The sequence below is a fragment of the Macaca thibetana genome, chromosome 12, assembly GCF_024542745.1.
Source record: "Macaca thibetana thibetana isolate TM-01 chromosome 12, ASM2454274v1, whole genome shotgun sequence".
Taxonomy (NCBI): domain Eukaryota; kingdom Metazoa; phylum Chordata; class Mammalia; order Primates; family Cercopithecidae; genus Macaca; species Macaca thibetana.
Window position 1 is genome coordinate 55,522,987 of NC_065589.1, and position 19,336 is coordinate 55,542,322.

General features: G+C 32.2%; 1 protein-coding gene across 2 annotated transcripts in view; it reads left to right on the top strand.

Moving 5' to 3' along the window:
- Positions 1 to 19,046, top strand: part of CALCRL (calcitonin receptor like receptor) — a 106,936-nt gene extending 87,890 nt beyond the window's left edge. For both annotated transcript variants that reach the window (XM_050752806.1, XM_050752805.1), the window contains 6 exons: positions 1,086 to 1,239; positions 2,604 to 2,664; positions 2,747 to 2,813; positions 9,243 to 9,461; positions 9,611 to 9,652; positions 14,881 to 19,046. In XM_050752806.1, the coding sequence (XP_050608763.1) occupies positions 1,086 to 1,239; positions 2,604 to 2,664; positions 2,747 to 2,813; positions 9,243 to 9,461; positions 9,611 to 9,652; positions 14,881 to 15,096 (759 nt within the window). In that variant the 3' untranslated portion in view covers positions 15,097 to 19,046. The remainder of the gene's footprint in view (positions 1 to 1,085; positions 1,240 to 2,603; positions 2,665 to 2,746; positions 2,814 to 9,242; positions 9,462 to 9,610; positions 9,653 to 14,880) is intronic.
- Positions 19,047 to 19,336: the final 290 nt, after the last annotated feature.

The window sequence follows — 19,336 nt, forward strand, 5'->3', positions numbered from 1 at the left end:
GGAGGCATTGTATATAATGAAAACAAAATTGGAATGTTCAGGTTGTAGATATGATTGATGTATAAATATTAGCAAATCATTTAACTTCTCTAGTACTAAGTTTTTTTATCTATAAAATATATGCCTAATGATAACGTACACCTCATAGGACTACTGTAAGAATTAAATAAAACAATATTTGTAAAAGTATTTTAGGCTAACTCCTGGGCAAATGCCATTACTACTATTCTGTGATAACCCAATATTAACAATCCAGTGCATTTTCTTTTCAATTTTATTTTTGGTTAAAAAAACTATTTCAAAAATAATGATAATTGCCACTAAACATTTATTGATTTTCAGACTAGAAACTGGAGCCAATAGGAGTAACAGGTCATGTATTTTTGGGAAAGCTTTAATTGTATTCTCCTCTTTAAGGGAGTAAACTGTCACTCTTACTCTTTTGTGTTTTCTTTGCTGTAATTTGAATGTCTCTCTTCCTTGCCTCTTTTAAAGTAGAGAAGCAAAAATAGAGACCTCAGGAAAAACAGAAGGGAAACAATAATCTGGTCCTCTTTTTACTTACACAAAGCCCTCAAACCCCATATTTGGATAGGATAACCTTTGGATATATTAGATGATTATTTAATAAGCATTTGCATGAGGAGCATGTAATATGCAAAACTTTTCAAGTATTTGGGCACTTTTAATGAATTGGTTGTAAAATTACTATTATTTTCAGCAGAATGCAACAGTCAAGGGATTCATGATGATGTAAATAAGTGTAAAGTTATTTATGTGTGACACTTTTATACTTATAATTACATAATAACAAAAACACATTCAGAAAATACACATTCACTAAATAAAGTAGATTTAGAATTTAGACTTTTCTGGAAGATATACCATTATAAATCTTTGGAGTCTGTGGCTAAAAACTTTAAAGGCATCATTAGATGAATAGGAAGACTGGCATTCCACAAATTCTAATCATTAATGTATGGGATTTTGTGTGGAGGGGAGAAAGTTCCATGTTTCCTGAGCTAAAACTATTGTTTTACATGTCAATTCATAAACAAGTAAATATTGTTTTTTTCTTCTCACAGGTTAGTTGCAAAGTGTCCCAGTTCATTCATCTTTACCTGATGGGCTGTAATTACTTTTGGATGCTCTGTGAAGGCATTTACCTACACACACTCATCGTGGTGGCTGTGTTTGCAGAGAAGCAACACTTAATGTGGTATTATTTTCTTGGCTGGGGTAAGTGTCATTATACATACTTGTTGATTCAATGGATTAAAAAAGCCTTTGGAGGATGCCAGGTTCCTTTGTAATACGAATATACCAATGAGTAATCATTTTTAAAGTATCAGGTGATTAACTTTTGCCTATTATTGCAAATTGCAACATTTTAAGCAAAGAATCACTGACTCATCTATTGTTTTCAGTAGTCACAAGTCAATATATAATAGTGTCTTTTTTTCTATTGAATATGCCAATGAAGAGGGTAACTTGACTGACTATGTAGTGACTAAAACAATAGAAGTAGAATGATAAATTAAAGATTTAGTCTTTTTACTATTCTGAATATTCATTTTTGCCACGTGTAAAATGAGAGCATTGGATTTAAACATCTTTGAAGTTCCATTCTAAAAATATTTGTTTAAAATATTGTCATTTTATGATAAGAGTAGAGGGATTAGTAATTGAATAAAGGCATGCAACAGATTTATTTTTTTCCACACAATCTTCTGATGTGGCATTATTCACAAAGAAAACAGTGATATACTTCTGACATACTAAAAATAACTGGAATAATACAAAATACGAAGTGCAGAAATGAATTTAACAGGACTAGTTTCCAGAAACAAAACTGAAGTTGTACTTATCTATTATCATATATCTACCCTACCATCTATCTATCTATCTATCTATCTATCTATCTATCTATCTATCTATCTATCTATCTATCTCTATCATCTATCTAAGCTATCATCTATATCTAGAAAGAAAAACATATACAGAGGTGTAATATACACACACATGCACACACACAATTTTAGTATATTCTGATTGACTTTATAAAGCATTGCTTAATTTCATATTTGGAAGAGCTGATTTAGAATGTTCAAAGCCTGCCAAATTTTTGGTACATAAATTAATCTCTTTTTTTCTCCTCTTCTTCAAATAATGGCTTACTAGTAGTAATCTCTCTCATAGTGGAAGTTCTTGTGATTCTCACCTTTTTTCCACATCTGATAATGTACCAAATATTGGCCAATTCCATCTCACAGAAAGTACATGAATGCTGAATTTCTTCTAATCCTTGTGGCTTAGGAAATACATCTTAAGAGTTAAGTTCTGAAGTCCACTGATTCAAAATGACCTATGAATTATAGTAGAAGAAAACATACACACACATACACACAAACATAAAAATGTAAATATCTAATACTTTATAATGTGTATTGTTGACTATACAAATAATGTTTATTCAACAAATATACAGTGGCTAGTTTTTTTGCTTCTAGAGTATCTTTGAATTTTTGTATTTAATTATATATTTTTGAAATACCATCTGTAGAAAAAAATCCAATTTATTTTCTTTTTCTTTGGTATTATAGGATTTCCACTGATTCCTGCTTGTATACATGCCATTGCTAGAAGCTTATATTACAATGACAAGTAAGAAAATCTCTTTTTATTATTTCTACTGGAATAATGTAAAATAAAAATTTTCAACATAATGTTTTTATGTTTTCTCTAGTTGCTGGATCAGTTCTGATACCCATCTCCTCTATATTATCCATGGCCCAATTTGTGCTGCTTTACTGGTATGTAACAAATTCTCCTTTCCTTATCATTGCTCACATTTCAACTTTATTTCTGAACCATCTGGCCTATGATATCCTTCAGGGTCCCAGTGGACACAGATGGATATGCATGTTCACAGTGCTTAAATGAGTAGAGTTTAGTGAAGGTATCATATTTGATGTATAGGCAGGAAAGGCAAAGTAACTAATTAGTAAGGGATGGTGAGCCATTGGGGATCAACAGTGGAATGCTGTTATCACAGGTAGACCTGAAGAGAGAAGTGTTAGTGTAGTGAAATGAGCACTGGGAGGAGTCACCCAGTAAGAGATCTGATTTTGATTGGAGAAAAACAACCACTGCCAAAACCACAGCCTGGCAGAATAGAGGCAGCAGAAACAAAGACTCGAATTTATCTTTATTCCCATACTCTTATCTTTTTTTCCCCCATTAGCCAGATGCAGCAAATGTCTCAGGGCAAGGAAGTCTGGGTGAAGCTGTTCACAGACATCAGCCTCCTGTGGCACAGAGAGGAATAGAGGATGAATTAGCAAGGGGGTGGGAGGTGACAAACAAGATAAAACAAAATACTTATGTAAATTTTACATTATAATTATTATCACTTAATGTCAGTGCACCAATTAGACATTTTAGTGTGATTGCAGAAAAACAGAAGTCACATTCGATGCTTTTATTACACTATTATTATTTTTTATTATTTTAATTGAAAAAAAGTCTTGCTCTGTTGCCCAGACTAGAGTGCAGTGGAATGATCATAGCTCACTGCAGCCCCTAACTCCTGGGTTTAACGGATCCTCCCACCTCAGGCTCCTGAGAAGCTAAGACTAGGTATACACTACTATGCTTGGATAAGTTTTTAAAACATTTTTATAGAGACGGGATCTCACTATGTTCCCCAGGCTGGTCTCAAACTCCTGGGCTCCAGGGATCCTTCTGTCTTGGCCTCCACAACTGCTGGGATTACAAGTGTATTACATTATTTGAATGAGAAAGTAAATTAATACAAACTAGCAATCTAGTATGCTTTGTCTCAGAGAGTATTAGAGATCATAATGCAATTACAGTCCTTCAGAGTGGTATTTTAGTTACAGCTGCTATTCATTTTTTTGTTGTTGTTATACTTTAAGTTCTGGGATACATGTGCAGAACATGCAGGTTTGTTACATAGATATCCATGTGCCACGGTGGTTTGCTGCACCCATCAACCTGTCATCTGGGTTTTAAGCCCCACATGCTTATTTCTCCTAATCCTAACCCTGCCCTTACTCCTGACCCCCCGACAGGCCCCAGTGTATGATGTTCCCCTCCCTGTGTCCATGTTTTCTCATTGTTCAACTCCCACTTATGAGTGAGAACATGCGATGATTGGTTTTCTGTTTCTGTGTTAGTTTGCTGAGAATGATGGTTTCTAGCTTCATCCATGTCCTTGCATAGGACATGAATTCATTCTTTTTATGGCTGCATGGTATTTCATGGTGTATATATGCCACATTTTCTTTATCCAGTCTATCATTGATGAGCATTTGGTTTGGTTCCAAGTCTTTGCTATTGTGAATAGTGCTGCAAGAAAACATATGTGTACGTGTATCTTTATAGTAGAATGATTTATAATCCTTTGGGTATATACCCAGTAATGGGATTGCTGGGGCAAATGGTATTTCTGGTTCTAAATCCTCGAGGAATCACCAAACTGTCTTCCACAATGGTTAAACTAATTTACACTCCCACCAACATTGTAAAAGTGTTCCTATTTCTCCACATCCTCTCCAGCATCTGTTGCTTCCTGACATTTTAATGATCACCATTCTAACTGGCATGAGATGGTATCTCATTGTGGTTTTGATTGGCATTTCTCTAATGACCAGTGATGATAAGCTTTTTTTCATGTGTTTGTTGGCTGCATCAATGTCTTCTTTTGAGACGTTCCTGTTCATATCATTTGCCCACTTTTTGATGGGGTTGTTTATTTCTTGTAAATTTGTTTAAGTTTTTTGTAGATTTTGGATATTAGCCCTTTGTCAGATGGATAGATTGCAAAAAATTTCTCCTGTTCTTTAGGTAGCCTGTTCACTCTGGTGATAGTTTGTTTTACTGTGCAGAAGTTCTTTAGTTTAATTAGTTCCCATTTGTCAATTTTGGCTTTTGTTGCCATTGCTTTTAGTGTTTTAGTTGTGAAGTCTTTGCCCATGCCTATGTCCTGAATGGTATTGCCTCACTTTTCTTCTAGGGTTTTTATGGTTTTAGGTCTTACTTTTACATCTTTCATGCATCTTGAGTTAATTTTTGAATAAGGTGTAAGGAAGGGGTCCAGTTTCAGTTTTCTGCATATGGCTAGCCAGTTTTCCCAACACCATTTATTTAACAGGGAATCCTTTCCCCATTGCTGGTTTTTGTCAGGTTTGTCAAAGATCAGATAGTTGTAGAAGTGTGGTGTTATATCTGAGGACTCTGTTCTGTTGCATTGGTTTATATACCTGTTTTGGTACCAGTACCATGCTGTTTTGGTTACTGTAGCCTTGTAGTATGGTTTGAAGTCAGGTAGCATGATGTCTCCAGCTTTGTTATTTTTGTTTAGGATTGCTTATTCTTGGCTATACAGACTCTTTTTTTTTGGTTCCATATGAAACATGAAGTAGTTTTTTCTAATTCTGTGAAGAAAGTCAGTAGTAGCTTGATGGGGATAGCATTGAATCTATAAATTACTTTGGGCAGTATGGTCATTTTTATGATATTGATTCTATGCATGAGCATGGAATGTTTTTTCATTTGTTTGTGTCCTCTCCTATTTCATTGAGCAGTGGTTTGTAGTTCTCCCTGAAGAGGTACTTCACTTCCCTTATAAGTTGTATTCCTAGATATTTTATTCTCTTTGTAGCATTTGTGAATGAGAGTTCACTCATGATTTAGCTCTCTGTTTGTCTATTACTATTGTATAGAAATGCTTGTGATTTTTGCACATTGATTTCGTATCCTGAGACTTTGCTAAAGTTGCTTATTAGCTTAAGGAGTTTTTTGGCTGAGTCGATGGGGTTTTCTAAATATATAGTTATGTCATCTGCAAACAGAGACAATTTGACTTCCTCCCCTCCTATTGGAATACCCTTTATTTACAACTGCGATTAAGTTATCTATATGTGTGCTTATGTGTGTATGTGATATTTTTCATGTAAAATTCAAAGCTTCCTCATTCTTATACTCTTTTAAAATACAGATATTCTATTATTTAACTATATTTGCTAGCTGCAGTTTAGTATGTGGCTGTGTTGGATCACTGTTCAAACCATTCTCAAAATGTATCATCGTTAAGCCATTCTTGTAGAATTTATTATGACTTTCCATAAAATTTTTTCATATATCTTAATGTAGATTATAGTGAAAATTTCAAAGGCAGAGGCACTTGCTTCCCTTCCTTCTCCTACATTCTAAGGGCATGAGTGACATACGTGTTTAAGTTGTACCCTGAGACTGCCTGGCTTTGCATTCTGTGCACAAAAGAGTCAGCACTGAATCCTAGCTCTATCACAGCTGCCTGTGTATCATCTCAGACCAAGTTTTCTGTTTTATTTTGTTTTTAACCTCTCTGTGTCTTTGTTTTCTCATTTGTAATGATGGAATAATAGGAATATATGCCTCACAGGGTATTATAAGGATTAAATGAGATATTTTCTGTTAAGTGATTTGGCACATTTAGTGCATAGAATATTATAAATTCTTGAAAAAATGCCTTCAAAGTTTCTTCACTTGTAGTTTCTGCATGATACCATGCTTCCACTCTGAGGAGAGCTCAAATAAATTATAATGTATTATTGGGCTACTCAGGAGATTCCAGAACAAATGCAAGACAATATTTTATTACAAAAGATCTGGCTGCACAGAGGGATACATGATTCAGACTTCTAAATCAGTAAGGTTCAGGAAGTGAAAGCACCTAGCAAATGCAAAATGTAATATCATCTACACAACCCTTGGAAACATCTGTTCATATAAACTTTGAGGAAGAAGAGTGAGGATGAAATACAGGAATATAGCCCATCAAGCTGTAAGAAAAGAAGTGAACATCCACATTATTTGCCTAAAACTTTCCATTTTGTTGGCCTAAAACAACATTAGGAACCTATTTTTCTATCCAGATAAATAATTCTGTCCTTGTTTAAGCTCCAGAGCTCCTCTTTGGTCCTGGCCAATTCCAAGCTCCTGGGAGGAGCCCTAGTAATTTCTCTCATGGTTATCATATGGTTTTGCACAACTTTTATAAATAAGATATTTTAATCACAGGTCATTCCACTCAGACTTCCTCCATCACATTTCCACATGAGCAGGGTGGTACTGGAGTGACTACAGCATTTTTGAGATCCTGTTGAGGGGAAGTTGAGAGATGATACATTTAATTTGGGTTCAGTGAGATATTTAGGTGACTTCCGTGCATAGTTAAGTGATTGTTTGGGAATGACTTCCAGAAACTCTCCTACAGCCACTGTATAGATTTACCCTGCTTCCTGTCATGACCCAAGTGTGGTATTGTGTTATGAAAATAGCCTGACGTGCCTACTAGATGTGTAAACTTTATGAGTATGGCAGTTAAAGGTTTCTTCTTTTCTACTGAACTAGCTTTGCTTGAGGGTGGGAGAAATTCAGACATAGTTCTTCTAAAATTTAAAATTCTTCTTTAACTTTTGTTTAAAGTAAATGGAAATATTTACAGAAAATAAAGTAAGATGAGGGGATTATAATTCTCAAAACTATGTTTTGTGGAAAAATAGCATGGAAAATAGCATCAAATTCATTCTAAGATAATTATTTATAAAATAGTTAATAGAATAATTAACTCTATTGTCAACTCTAGTTTCTAGTTTCCCATTTTAAATCAGACTTGCCATTTGGAGAAGCACTTTGCATTTAAAATTTTTCATATAATTGGGATCTAAATTGCAATGTTTCTACTGTGTTTTATAACTTATGATTTAATGTATTAAGATTATAAAATATTCTATATTAAGCAGATAAAAGATTATTGTTATCTTTTTTTAAAGAGCAATGGATGCTTAGGAAGGGAATATATTAGGATGGATGGAATAACAGCTGACGTGTTCATTTGTTATGTTTCATTCTCACACCTGTTGAAATGGCTTAATCTGCTTTTGTCTTTATCGCATTTCTGTGTCTGCAAACATTGCTTTTCATAGATGTGTTTCCATTAGGATTATAGTGAACTGTATATTTTTGAAGCATATGTTCCATTAAATTTTCTAAAAATAGTGGAAGAATATTTTTATGCACGGTTACTTTTATGAGACGTGTCAATTTAGCAAATGCATGTTCTTTGTTATTTGTTTGCTATAATAAATGGGAAACTACTAGTTTTTGCAATTTTTAAACTGTGTGAATATAAATTATACTTGGTTAATAGTTTGAAAATTTAAGATTATTAAACAAAGGGCAGATGCCAGAACTAAGGGTGGGGAAAAAGAAAAGTGAATAGCAATTAGCCCCTATGGAGCTCTTCTGGAATTAATATTCATGATTCTATGGAAGGCATAAGGAATGGGCATAGAGAAAATGGACCAAAGTAAAAGATATAGAGTTGGGTGAAAATAAGAAAGAGATAAACTCTAACTTGGGTGAAAATAAGAAAAAGATAAACTTGTATTATGTGAGAGAAAGAGAAATAAATATGTTTCAGTAGGACCCTGTTTGCTAAGTCACATTAGAGTGTCAAAGGTTTACGTCTCCCATCCAAAGAAACTACTGTCTCTTCGAGAAAGTTGTTAAGGCACAAAAATAGTGAATATTATGTCATTTCAGGAGGTCTTATAGAATGTCAAATTATTTTAGCTCTAGAACGACCGGGGTTGAATATCAGCTGGTTCAAAGTTCCCTCATAAATAAAAGAGGATTACAGTGCTACTTTGGCGAGGTGTTTTAAAGATTATTGTTACAAGAAGAAACAGGAAAGTTTTTGGTTTGAAAGATGAAAATGGTTATTATGGTATAATATACATTTAGAATGTATGTCATATGGACATTACAAAGAGGAGATTCTTTAAAAATTAGCATTTTTCTATAAACAATTATTTTCTTTTATTTGAAAATGATCAAAAGCTTTAGATTTTAGACCACAGAATTTTTTTAATTGCATGTGAAAATGAGCTGAGAAAAACACTGAAATATTCCTCAACTGAATATGTTCCACAGTAATTATACCATGATTTAATTTTACTTTTTAAAAACTTGTTTAATAAAACTGATATACTTATTAAATTGATAAATCACAATTCCAAATATATAAATTAATATTTTAGGCAATAATACCCTTTAAAATATTCTTGTACATTAAAAATATTTTCAGATTTATACAATTGGAGATACTTGAATAATGCTTCTTAATATTAAATATGAAATGTTTTTCAGATGTCATTTTATTTTGTTTTTAGGTGAATCTTTTTTTCTTGTTAAATATTGTACGTGTTCTCATCACCAAGTTAAAAGTTACACACCAAGCGGAATCCAATCTCTACATGAAAGCTGTGAGAGCTACTCTTATCTTGGTGCCCTTGCTTGGCATTGAATTTGTGCTGATTCCATGGCGACCTGAAGGAAAGATTGCAGAGGAGGTATATGACTACATCATGCACATCCTTATGCACTTCCAGGTATGGCATTCTTGTTAAGAAGGCAGCTTGTGAAGTTTCGTATTAAATATACATATAACTTTAGTTTTACTCCTACTTGTACAGCTATTTGGTTACAAATACATGTATCTTTCCATTTGGATTCAGATCATTCTATTTTTCTTTTACAGGGTCTTTTGGTCTCTACCATTTTCTGCTTCTTTAATGGAGAGGTATGGTAATTTATTTTATTCCTTTTATTATTTTATATTTACTATCTGTCTATCTATCCATGTATTTAAATGAGATAAAATTATAAATTCCCCAGGAACAACCATATTAAATTCTATTTCCATCAGGGAAAGAACCATAAAATCTCTTACCATAAGTTTAACTCGGGTTCTCAAATGCTCAGGTCATATTGGAGTTCAAAGCTAGGGAAAAGTCAACCTCACTTAAAAATATTTCAAAAGGTATTCATCTAGTCTTTTGAGATACGTTTTGAGTCCCATTAAGTCTGAGCTTTTCCCGAGATACAGTGCTAGGCAATCCCAAATCTCATAGAACATATACACTGTGATAGGAAATAAGATATAAGAAATAGGATCATCTCTTTTTTGCCTATCTTACAATGTAGGCTGCAGAAGCAACTTTATGGCCAATACAAAAGGATTTTAAAAATTAAACGCTCGGTTATACAGGGAAGAAATTCAGTGGGTTAGGAAATTTAGAAGAGAATGCTCTAATTCATAACATGACCATGTACTCTTCGATACTTCTAGATTTTTATCCATGTGTTTCCTACTTGGGAAGTTTCAGACATTTTGAAAACTGGTAACATATCTCTTATGCATACAAATGTGTTATAGCTCAGTAATTTGAGCTCTGCTGACTTAGCTCTTTATGTGTTTTTAATCTGCTCAACACAGTTTAACCTGTAGGAGGATTTTGGAAAAATTGAACAAAGTTTAGAAATCCAGACAGCAGCTGAGTGAGACACAGACACTTAATAACTGTGAAGCTTATCATAAAGCTTCAGATGGGGAACACTTGGGACCAGTTGGTAGAACCTATGATAACCATTCCTATAAAACAAATGAACATTGGAAATCATGCACACATCATTGAAAAACTGTAACATGTTATTTGCTCTTACTTAAGTAATATTTTTACTTCCTCATCTTGGCATATAATAAAATTCAATGTTTAGTTTTTAATTAAAATATATTTCAAGTTCAACACATAGGTATTTATTTATATTATTATCATTTATTTTATTTATCTATATTTATTTGTAATGAGGTGTAGAATTGTCACACATTGTAGACTATATTTCATACCTTTAAGTGGTACTTCCATAATTCTTCTGCTATACACAAGACAAGAGAAACTTTTTCTGAAATCAATGAGAAGCATAGACAGAGAATGCAGTTACAAAAAATAGATAAATCATTTGTTTGATAGTAAAATTCTAATAGATTTTATTATATACCTCTATAAATTTAATGTTATATACACTGAATTAGACAATCCTAAATGCCACTTTTATAGGATGTAATAATTAAATATACATGAGAGTGATACGGACAACATGGTAAAGAACGTGCATGAAATAGGAAAGGTAGACCTCTGTATCTACAGAAACAGATATTAATTCTATAAAGTAATTTTTAAATATTCAAAACACACTCACTAGTAAAATATTTTGTAATAGGAGGCAGTGAAGAACAAACACAGCAATGCATTTAGACACCAAAGATGCTACTTTTCATCTTGGCTGTGATACTTTGGCAAATGCTGGCAAACTTCAGGAGCCTGTGTCTATCTTTCTTAAAGGGAAATTAAAGCAAGTTCTCTACACAGGTCTCAGAAAAATAAATACAGGCTAATAAAGATGAAGTTTTTAGCACCATGCCCCACTTCATTAGATACTCAGCATACTCATTATTTGATTTGTCAAATCACTTATTTTCAAAAATGCATGTGCAAACAGGAACATTAATCATTTTGGATCAAAATCCCAAATTGGCCCTTTTATTTAGAAAGAGTGCCTAGGGAATATCTAAAGTAATGCCTAACACTCCTGTTACACTCGATCTGTGTAAACAAAAGGGACACAGAACCTTGATCTTCTGCCATGTCCTAAAATTGAGAAAATTTTGACATTGGAAAATTACAATAATACAAAATCTTTGAGCTAGGCTCTTGCCAAATCTTTCGGTTCCTCACAACATTCTAATATCTGTTCCTTTTCTTCATCTCTGGAGATAAAATCCCTGCTTGAGTATGATTCATTTCTCAACTTAAGAAATACTATGATCCCTCCCTTTTTGTCTCAATGCCTCTTACTTTTTCCCACTCTCATAACATGAAGAAACAACTGCCAAATTTATTTTGTTCCAACTATGTCATGCAGTTCTTAAAATCATTTGCTCAGGCTTAGTTTCCTTCTTGTTTTCCATATTAGGTCAAATGCCTGCCTTTAGTTTAATATTTGTGTTTTTTTCTCTCCCACCTTTTATGTACTTTTTAGCCAACATCTTGCTATTAGCATTTCTCACTAGTTAAATAAATGTGGCTTAACAAGTGCTTGGATTACTTTCATTTTATCCCTAGTGCCCTCAGACAAAAATGTGCCCTGTGATCATAAACTAAGGACTCTAGTCATCAGAAGGTTATATTTAACAACACCTGAGGGTAGATATTCAATCAGATGTTCAAAAAAGATTTGTTGACAACAATTAAACCCAAATCCTTTAGTGAGAACTAGGCAGACTTTTTATAAAAGCTTCGTATTGATTCACATTAAGGAGTATAAAGTTGGTTGCTTATTGGGTGTTAATGGGTATATAAAGTTGTAGTGTCACATTCTAAATATTTGCCTTACTACTTATATCATGGTCATGCATAAACAATAAAAACATTCATATCTTTAACAACACCCAGCTATCTTCCCTTACAATGGAAATTTGCTTGTTACTATTCTCCATTGATTTTTTTCTCATTAAAAGTTTATTAAGAGTAACTGCTTTAATGTTGTATTTAACAGGTGTGATATTGTATTAGAGGAAGCAGAAGAAAAATGTAACATCCTTAGAGCAAATAACATAAACAAATAAGTCTACAAGGCCTGTGGATCTTTAATTAGGTTTATTTTTAACTATAGTAAGACCCCACAGTTCAGGAAATTGGCTTTCTATGGTTTTTCTGATGATTTAGTTGCAAGGAAGAAATAGAGTGATGACCTTAATCAAAGCAGATATTTTAAGAGCAAACAGTCATATATTTCAATAGCCATTTTCCTTCCAAATTGAACTTAAACTTTCCTTTTTAAGACTATAAGTACTAGACTCACAGCTAAGATATTATTTTCTGTCAGCTTTTTCTCAACCATTATACAGAATTTTTTATACAAAGCTATATGCCACTTCCCCTCAACCAGAAATTATATTGTTTATGTACTCAACCAATTCAGCATTTAGTAACAAAATGAGAAGAAATTTATGAAACAAAAAATAAGGATAAAAAATATATATTATCAGATGTATCTAGATAATTGGTCAATGGTCATTTTTATTTTGAATCTCTGAATATGTATTTAAAATTCACAGTCTGAAGCCATTCAATTTTTAGTTTGCTCATGATTTTGAGGTGGTTACATAGCAGATGTTATTTTTAAATTATCTTAATTTAGATATTTTATTTGGAGGATTTAGAATTACATTACTAAATTGAGAGGAAAGTTTAATTTTTGCAAGATAAATAAATTTGTTGCCTTATAAATGCTTTTATTTTCAAAGCACATTTATATGAATATAAATTATTTTCTTCAGATATGTTTACCATATATTTTTTAATTGAATTTGAAAGTCCTGAAGTTACTGAACTTCATCATCATGTAATTTTTAGTACGAAGTAACTTCATTTTAGTTATATAATTTTTGAACTATACCATAGAGTGAAACTAACTGGTAATTTTAATACCTCATTTAATTTTACCTAAATACATTGTTGGCTTTATGTTTGCTCCTTCTTTTTTTCTACATGAAATGAGACAATAAACTTTGGGTTTAAGTGACAGAATATAAGATACTTTAACAGGAAATCTGAATATCCGGTAAAGCTGCAGACATCCTGGAACACCTATTTTCTATAGAATGTTTGTAATTGTAGGAATTGAGGTTTTATGCGTGTGCGTGTGTGTGTGTGTGTGTGTGTGTGTGTGTTTTAACCCATTAGACTAGGAAATAACAAGAAAGAAGTAAACCCTTTCTAAAGATTTAATATTGATTTGTATACATGGATATGGTGAAGAGAAAGTTGAGGAATTCTATATAAGTAGTACGAAGTTAAACAATTATACATGAGTACGTAGAAAATGAATTACCAGAAAATTGCTGTGAGATGCTCAGGTTCCCTTTGGAAAAGCACTGAAAGAGCTAAAGAACAATAGAGAGCTTGGGGAAGACCATTCAAAGCAAACCCACTCTGGGCAGATATAGATTGGGTCACAGGGATTTGGCAAACACATTCATAACCTAGAAGCCGGCTGCTCCAAGCCAGTGTGCCCACTCATCAGACCTGAAAAAGTCCAGGTACTTGAGCTAGAGATGTTTTTAAATATTCTCATTTGTGCCCATTGACTGACAATGAAGAAAATTCACTCTTGCGCCTTACATTCGATTATTACCAGTATTTTACTGTATAGGACCCACCTACCCCTGATCTCTAGCTTCAAACAGAGGGGAAGGAAGTCATTAAACTGCAAATTCATTCAGCAGAAGAGGATTCAAATATGTAAAAGTGGAGTGGTTACATTCCTAAATTTATTTTTCACAATATTCACCAGATGTATAATTATTTGTTCAACACTTTTCTTTCCTCTATGTAGTAAGCTCCATGAGGACAAATATCATGCTCCCTTTTTTAGAATGTAGCGCAATTTCTGGCATATGGGAATCACTCAAAAACAAACGTTGCTGCTATTGCCCTGCTGCTGCTGCTGATGATGATTTGTATTCTTCGTATCCTAACTTCTTTTCTTTTGTATATCTTTCTCTAATCCTGTTACGAATTGTCTTCTCATTCTATTAATAAAGACATTAATATAAAACTTGATGTTGTACATGAAATCTTGTAAATGGGGGTCCAGATTACCTATTTGTTTGGCAACAACGAATACATACGCATTATAAAAGCTTTGAAGACAAAACATGGCATGAAAAATATCAATGGAATGTAAAGTACGATGTAATTGTAATACATTTCCTAATGTAAAGATGGTACACTTAACTTAATTTTTTAAATTAAGTAAGAAAATGAAGCTATATTATTCACTAATTAACATAACTTGTTTTAAAAAAGCTCTTCTCCAAGACCTATTTAATTGTGCTTCAAAAACAATGTCTTCATTTCAATTAATGGGTTGCTCTTGTTCTTTCTGTTTCTTTTTGATTGATAGGTTCAAGCAATTCTGAGAAGAAACTGGAATCAATACAAAATCCAATTTGGAAACAGCTTTTCCAACTCAGAAGCTCTTCGTAGTGCGTCTTACACAGTGTCAACAATCAGTGACGGTCCAGGTTATAGTCATGACTGTCCTAGTGAACACTTAAATGGGAAAAGCATCCATGATATTGAAAATGTTGTCTTAAAACCAGAAAATTTATATAATTGAAAATAGAAGGATGGTTGTCTGACTGTTTTGTGCCACTCCTAACTCAAGGACTTGGATCCATGACTCTAAAGCCAGAAGACTTCAATATTAAATGGCTTTTTGAATATCATAAAGAAAAGCCTCCCATGAAATTGGTAGTGTGTTGATAAGAGTGTAATATCCAGCTGTAAGTGGGAAAAAAGAAATCCTGGTTTGTAATATTTGCCAGTAAATACTCCCACTATGCCTGATGTGACACTACTAACCTGACATCACCAAGTGTGGAATTGGAGAAAAGCACAATCAACTTTTCTGAGCTGGTGTAAGCCAGCTCCAGCACACCATTGCATGAATTCACAAACAAATGACTGTAAAAGTAAATATACATGTTGGGCATGATTCTACCCTTATTGCCCCAAGAGACCTAGTGAAGGCCTATAGACATGAAGGGAAAATTAGCTTTTAGTTTTAAAACTCTTTATCCCATCTTGATTGGGGCAGTTGACATTTTATTTTGCCCAGAGAGTGCTGTAGTCCTTTTTGTAATGACCCTCTCAAATGGACAATACCAGCAGTGAATTATCCCTGCTGGCTTTCTTTTCTCTATGAAAAGCAACTGAGTACAATTGTTACGATCTACTCATTTGCTGACACATCAGTTATATCTTGTGGCATATCCATTGTCGAAATTTGATGAACAGGATGTATAATATGCAATCCTACTTCTATATCATTAAGAAAACATCTTAGTTGATGCTACAGAACACCTTGTCAACTTCTTCCTGTTTTACCACACAGTGGGAGGGAATTCGTACCTGTAAATATACATTTTGTCCCTTCCATTTCTACTGTAGAAACAAATTAGCAATCATTTTATATAAGGAAAATCAATGAAGGATTTCTTATTTTCTTGGAATTTTGTAAAAAGAAATTGTGAGAAATGAGCATGTAAATACTCCATTATTTTATTTTACAGTCTCAAATCAAATACATACAACCTAGGTAATTTTTAAAGCAAATATATAATGCAACAATGTGTGCATGTTAATATCTGATACTGTATCTGGGCTGATTTTTTAAATAAAATAGAGTCTGGAATTCTATATTTGGTGACTATTTTAAAGACAACCAGATGCCAGCATCAGAAGTCTGAGAACTAAGAGAACAGAAACATCTATCATAAGATATATTTATTTTAAAAACACAAGGTCACTATTTTATTGAATATATTTGTTTTGATGACTCATACCTTAATAATAGGTGCGTTTGACATATTTCTTTTTTCGTTTTGACAATGAACTCACATTCTAATCCAGAAATTTTAAACAACTACTGTGATAAATACCAATCTGCTACTTGTATAGATTTTACCCCATTAAAATATTACTTTACTGACTTTCACTATATGAAGATACATAGCTTTGGAAATGTCCCAGGTTATTCAAGAAATATAAAAAAATAGAGGGACACAATATATATCATATACAATGCTTTAATATTTTAATAGAGCTACTGTATATAATACAAATCAGGGAAATACTTGAATATATCATTGAGAAAAAAATATTGTCAGATCTTACTGAATTATTGTCAGACCTTATTAAATAAAGATAGAAGAAAACCTTGCTAATGAACTAAAGTGAAATTTATATGGGATTCAGTTTCTCTAATGTTATTTTCCGCTGAAATCTCTGAAGAACAAGAATGACTTCAATTAGTAAAAGTCAATTTTGGGAAAACCATGTGTATCTCTATTTTAAGTGTGTCAATCTGCTTAAAATGGATGAAACTAATGAATTACTCATCATAAGTTGTTTCTTAAGCTGTCAATAGATGGTGAGTTCAGAACTTATTTGAAATTGCTAAGAAAAATTATCTAAATGAGTAAGAATTAACATATAGAATGGTCTGGTCAGTACATTCATAATTTATGCATGAAAAAGTATTGTTTTGTTTCAAACATGAATTTCATAGCGAGCTGCCATAGAAAGGAACGCAGGCTGTTCTGGACCTTTAACTGCCTACATTATACAAAAATTCATTTCAATAAACTCAATTATTAGCTATTTATTATTCAAAGACCCATATTTAAATCCTTTGCTGACCATGTTGACATATATCAGCCTTCTTCTAGACAAACTGTCAAGTCAACCATCTTGACAGTAGACATTAAAAAATGTTGAATTATCAGAGATTATATTAAAATGAACATGTAATTTTCAAGTATTTTTGTTGTGCTTTCATAATATCAATTCTATATCAGATTTATTTTATAGCCAGGGTTTATCTGTTGTAAAGTCTTGAGGAGTAGCAGTCATTCATGTTTAATCACTGTTAGTTTTATATTCATATATTTTTAGAATAATTTTAAATGGTAGATTCCTCAAAAGCTGAATGCTACTTAATACCTTTGTATCATACTCATAAAGCAAAGTAAATCTGACACTTTTTTAAAGCAAACTTCTTTGCTGTCACAAAATAAATTTGGGGAATTTCTAGCTTTTAAAATGTAGATTTGTCATTTTACTGTGATTACTTGTGAAAGTCATATTTTAATTTTCTAAATTGTAATTTGTCATTTTCTTTCCTAAAGTTAATTTCCAATGCATTTATTCATAAAATATTCATTCTTGAATGCAGTGTTTGTTTAAATGTAATCCAATGTACATAGAATTAGTGGTGGCTGTAGTGCTGTATTTATTGCTTATAAATTTTTAAAAATGTGAACTTACTTTTAATTTTCTCTTGATTTTAATCTGCTAGTAGAAACCACTAGTTATCTGTAAAAATATATTCAAGATATTCTGATCAATTGTAACAATTTATGTTATGCCTACTTAGAGTATATCTCTATTTTTGATTGTATGAAAATATTAAAGTTATGAGTTAAAGTTTATTTCCATTGATATTTACTAGAGTGCCAAATAATCTAATTTATAAACATAATTCTTACATTAATCAATGGGATACTTCTCAAAATTAACAAATCTCTTAACAAAATATCTCTTTTGCCTTCCTTAAAGTCTTCAGTAAACCAGTAAATGAATTCAATAAACCAATTAAGAAAAAGTCATGATTTGTTTTCCAAACTAAAAAAATCCAAATATACTACGATGGATGCAAACTCCTTCTTATGCTGAAAGAAGAAAAAGGATGTCTCAAAATAAGAAAATGTTCAGAAATTCATCTCTTTTATCTACTATATTTCATTTTGTAGTTTTGTTTAAATATTAGAAAGAAAAATAAGTATTTAAAGGTAATTTTTAAAGAGGGCATATTCATGGCTCTCACACAAATATAAAATGAAAATGTTTCAAAGATTTTGTTTAACTCATTAATTAATGAAGGAACAAGTAAGATGTTACAACAATTCAAAGGAGAATTCAAAATATCACACTTATATGAGAATATTAAAAATGCTGAAATAAACTTAGTAAGTGCAAAACCACTCTATCCTTAGGACAATAATCAGTTGCATTCCACTTAATAATTAATTTTTATTTTTATGATCAAGAATAATATACATCATTATCTGTTTTCTGGAAAAACGCCCATTTAAAACACTTGCATTTTTTTCTTTTTTAAGAACACATTTTATTTACTGTCAATTACATGGCATACGTTAAAAAATTTCTTCTTTTTTTTCTTTTTTAAGAACACATTTTATTTACTGTCAATTACATGGCATAACATTTTTTCTTACAATCTCTCCTCCTTGTGATTATACTAATCTGCAAGAAAGAATATTCTTGATTAAAAATATTGCTAGTTTCATAAGGTTTGGCCTATTGTTGAGACAGGTACATGAGAGTGTTAATTACAATATAGACCTCCTCAAGTTGGTTTTACAAATCTAGAACCATACTGCACGTTTTAACAGCTTCATTGAGATATACTTCACATATCATATAATATTTAATATTCAAAGCAGTTTTTAGAATATTAGTAGAGTATATTTTAATATATCCATAGAGACATGCTACCATCACCAATTTCATTATATTTTTACGACCTTGAGAAGAAACAGTGTATCCTTTAGCCATCACTTCTCTATCCCTCTATCTCTACTTTCATTCCAGCTATAAACACAACTAGTTTACATTCTGTCTCAAAAGATTTCCCTAGACTTTCATATAAATGTAATCTATAGTATGTGACCTTTTGTGACTAAATGATTTCACTTATAATGTTTTTAAAATTCCTTCATGTTTTGGCATGTATCAATGTTTCCTTTTATTCTATCGGGTGAACATACCACATT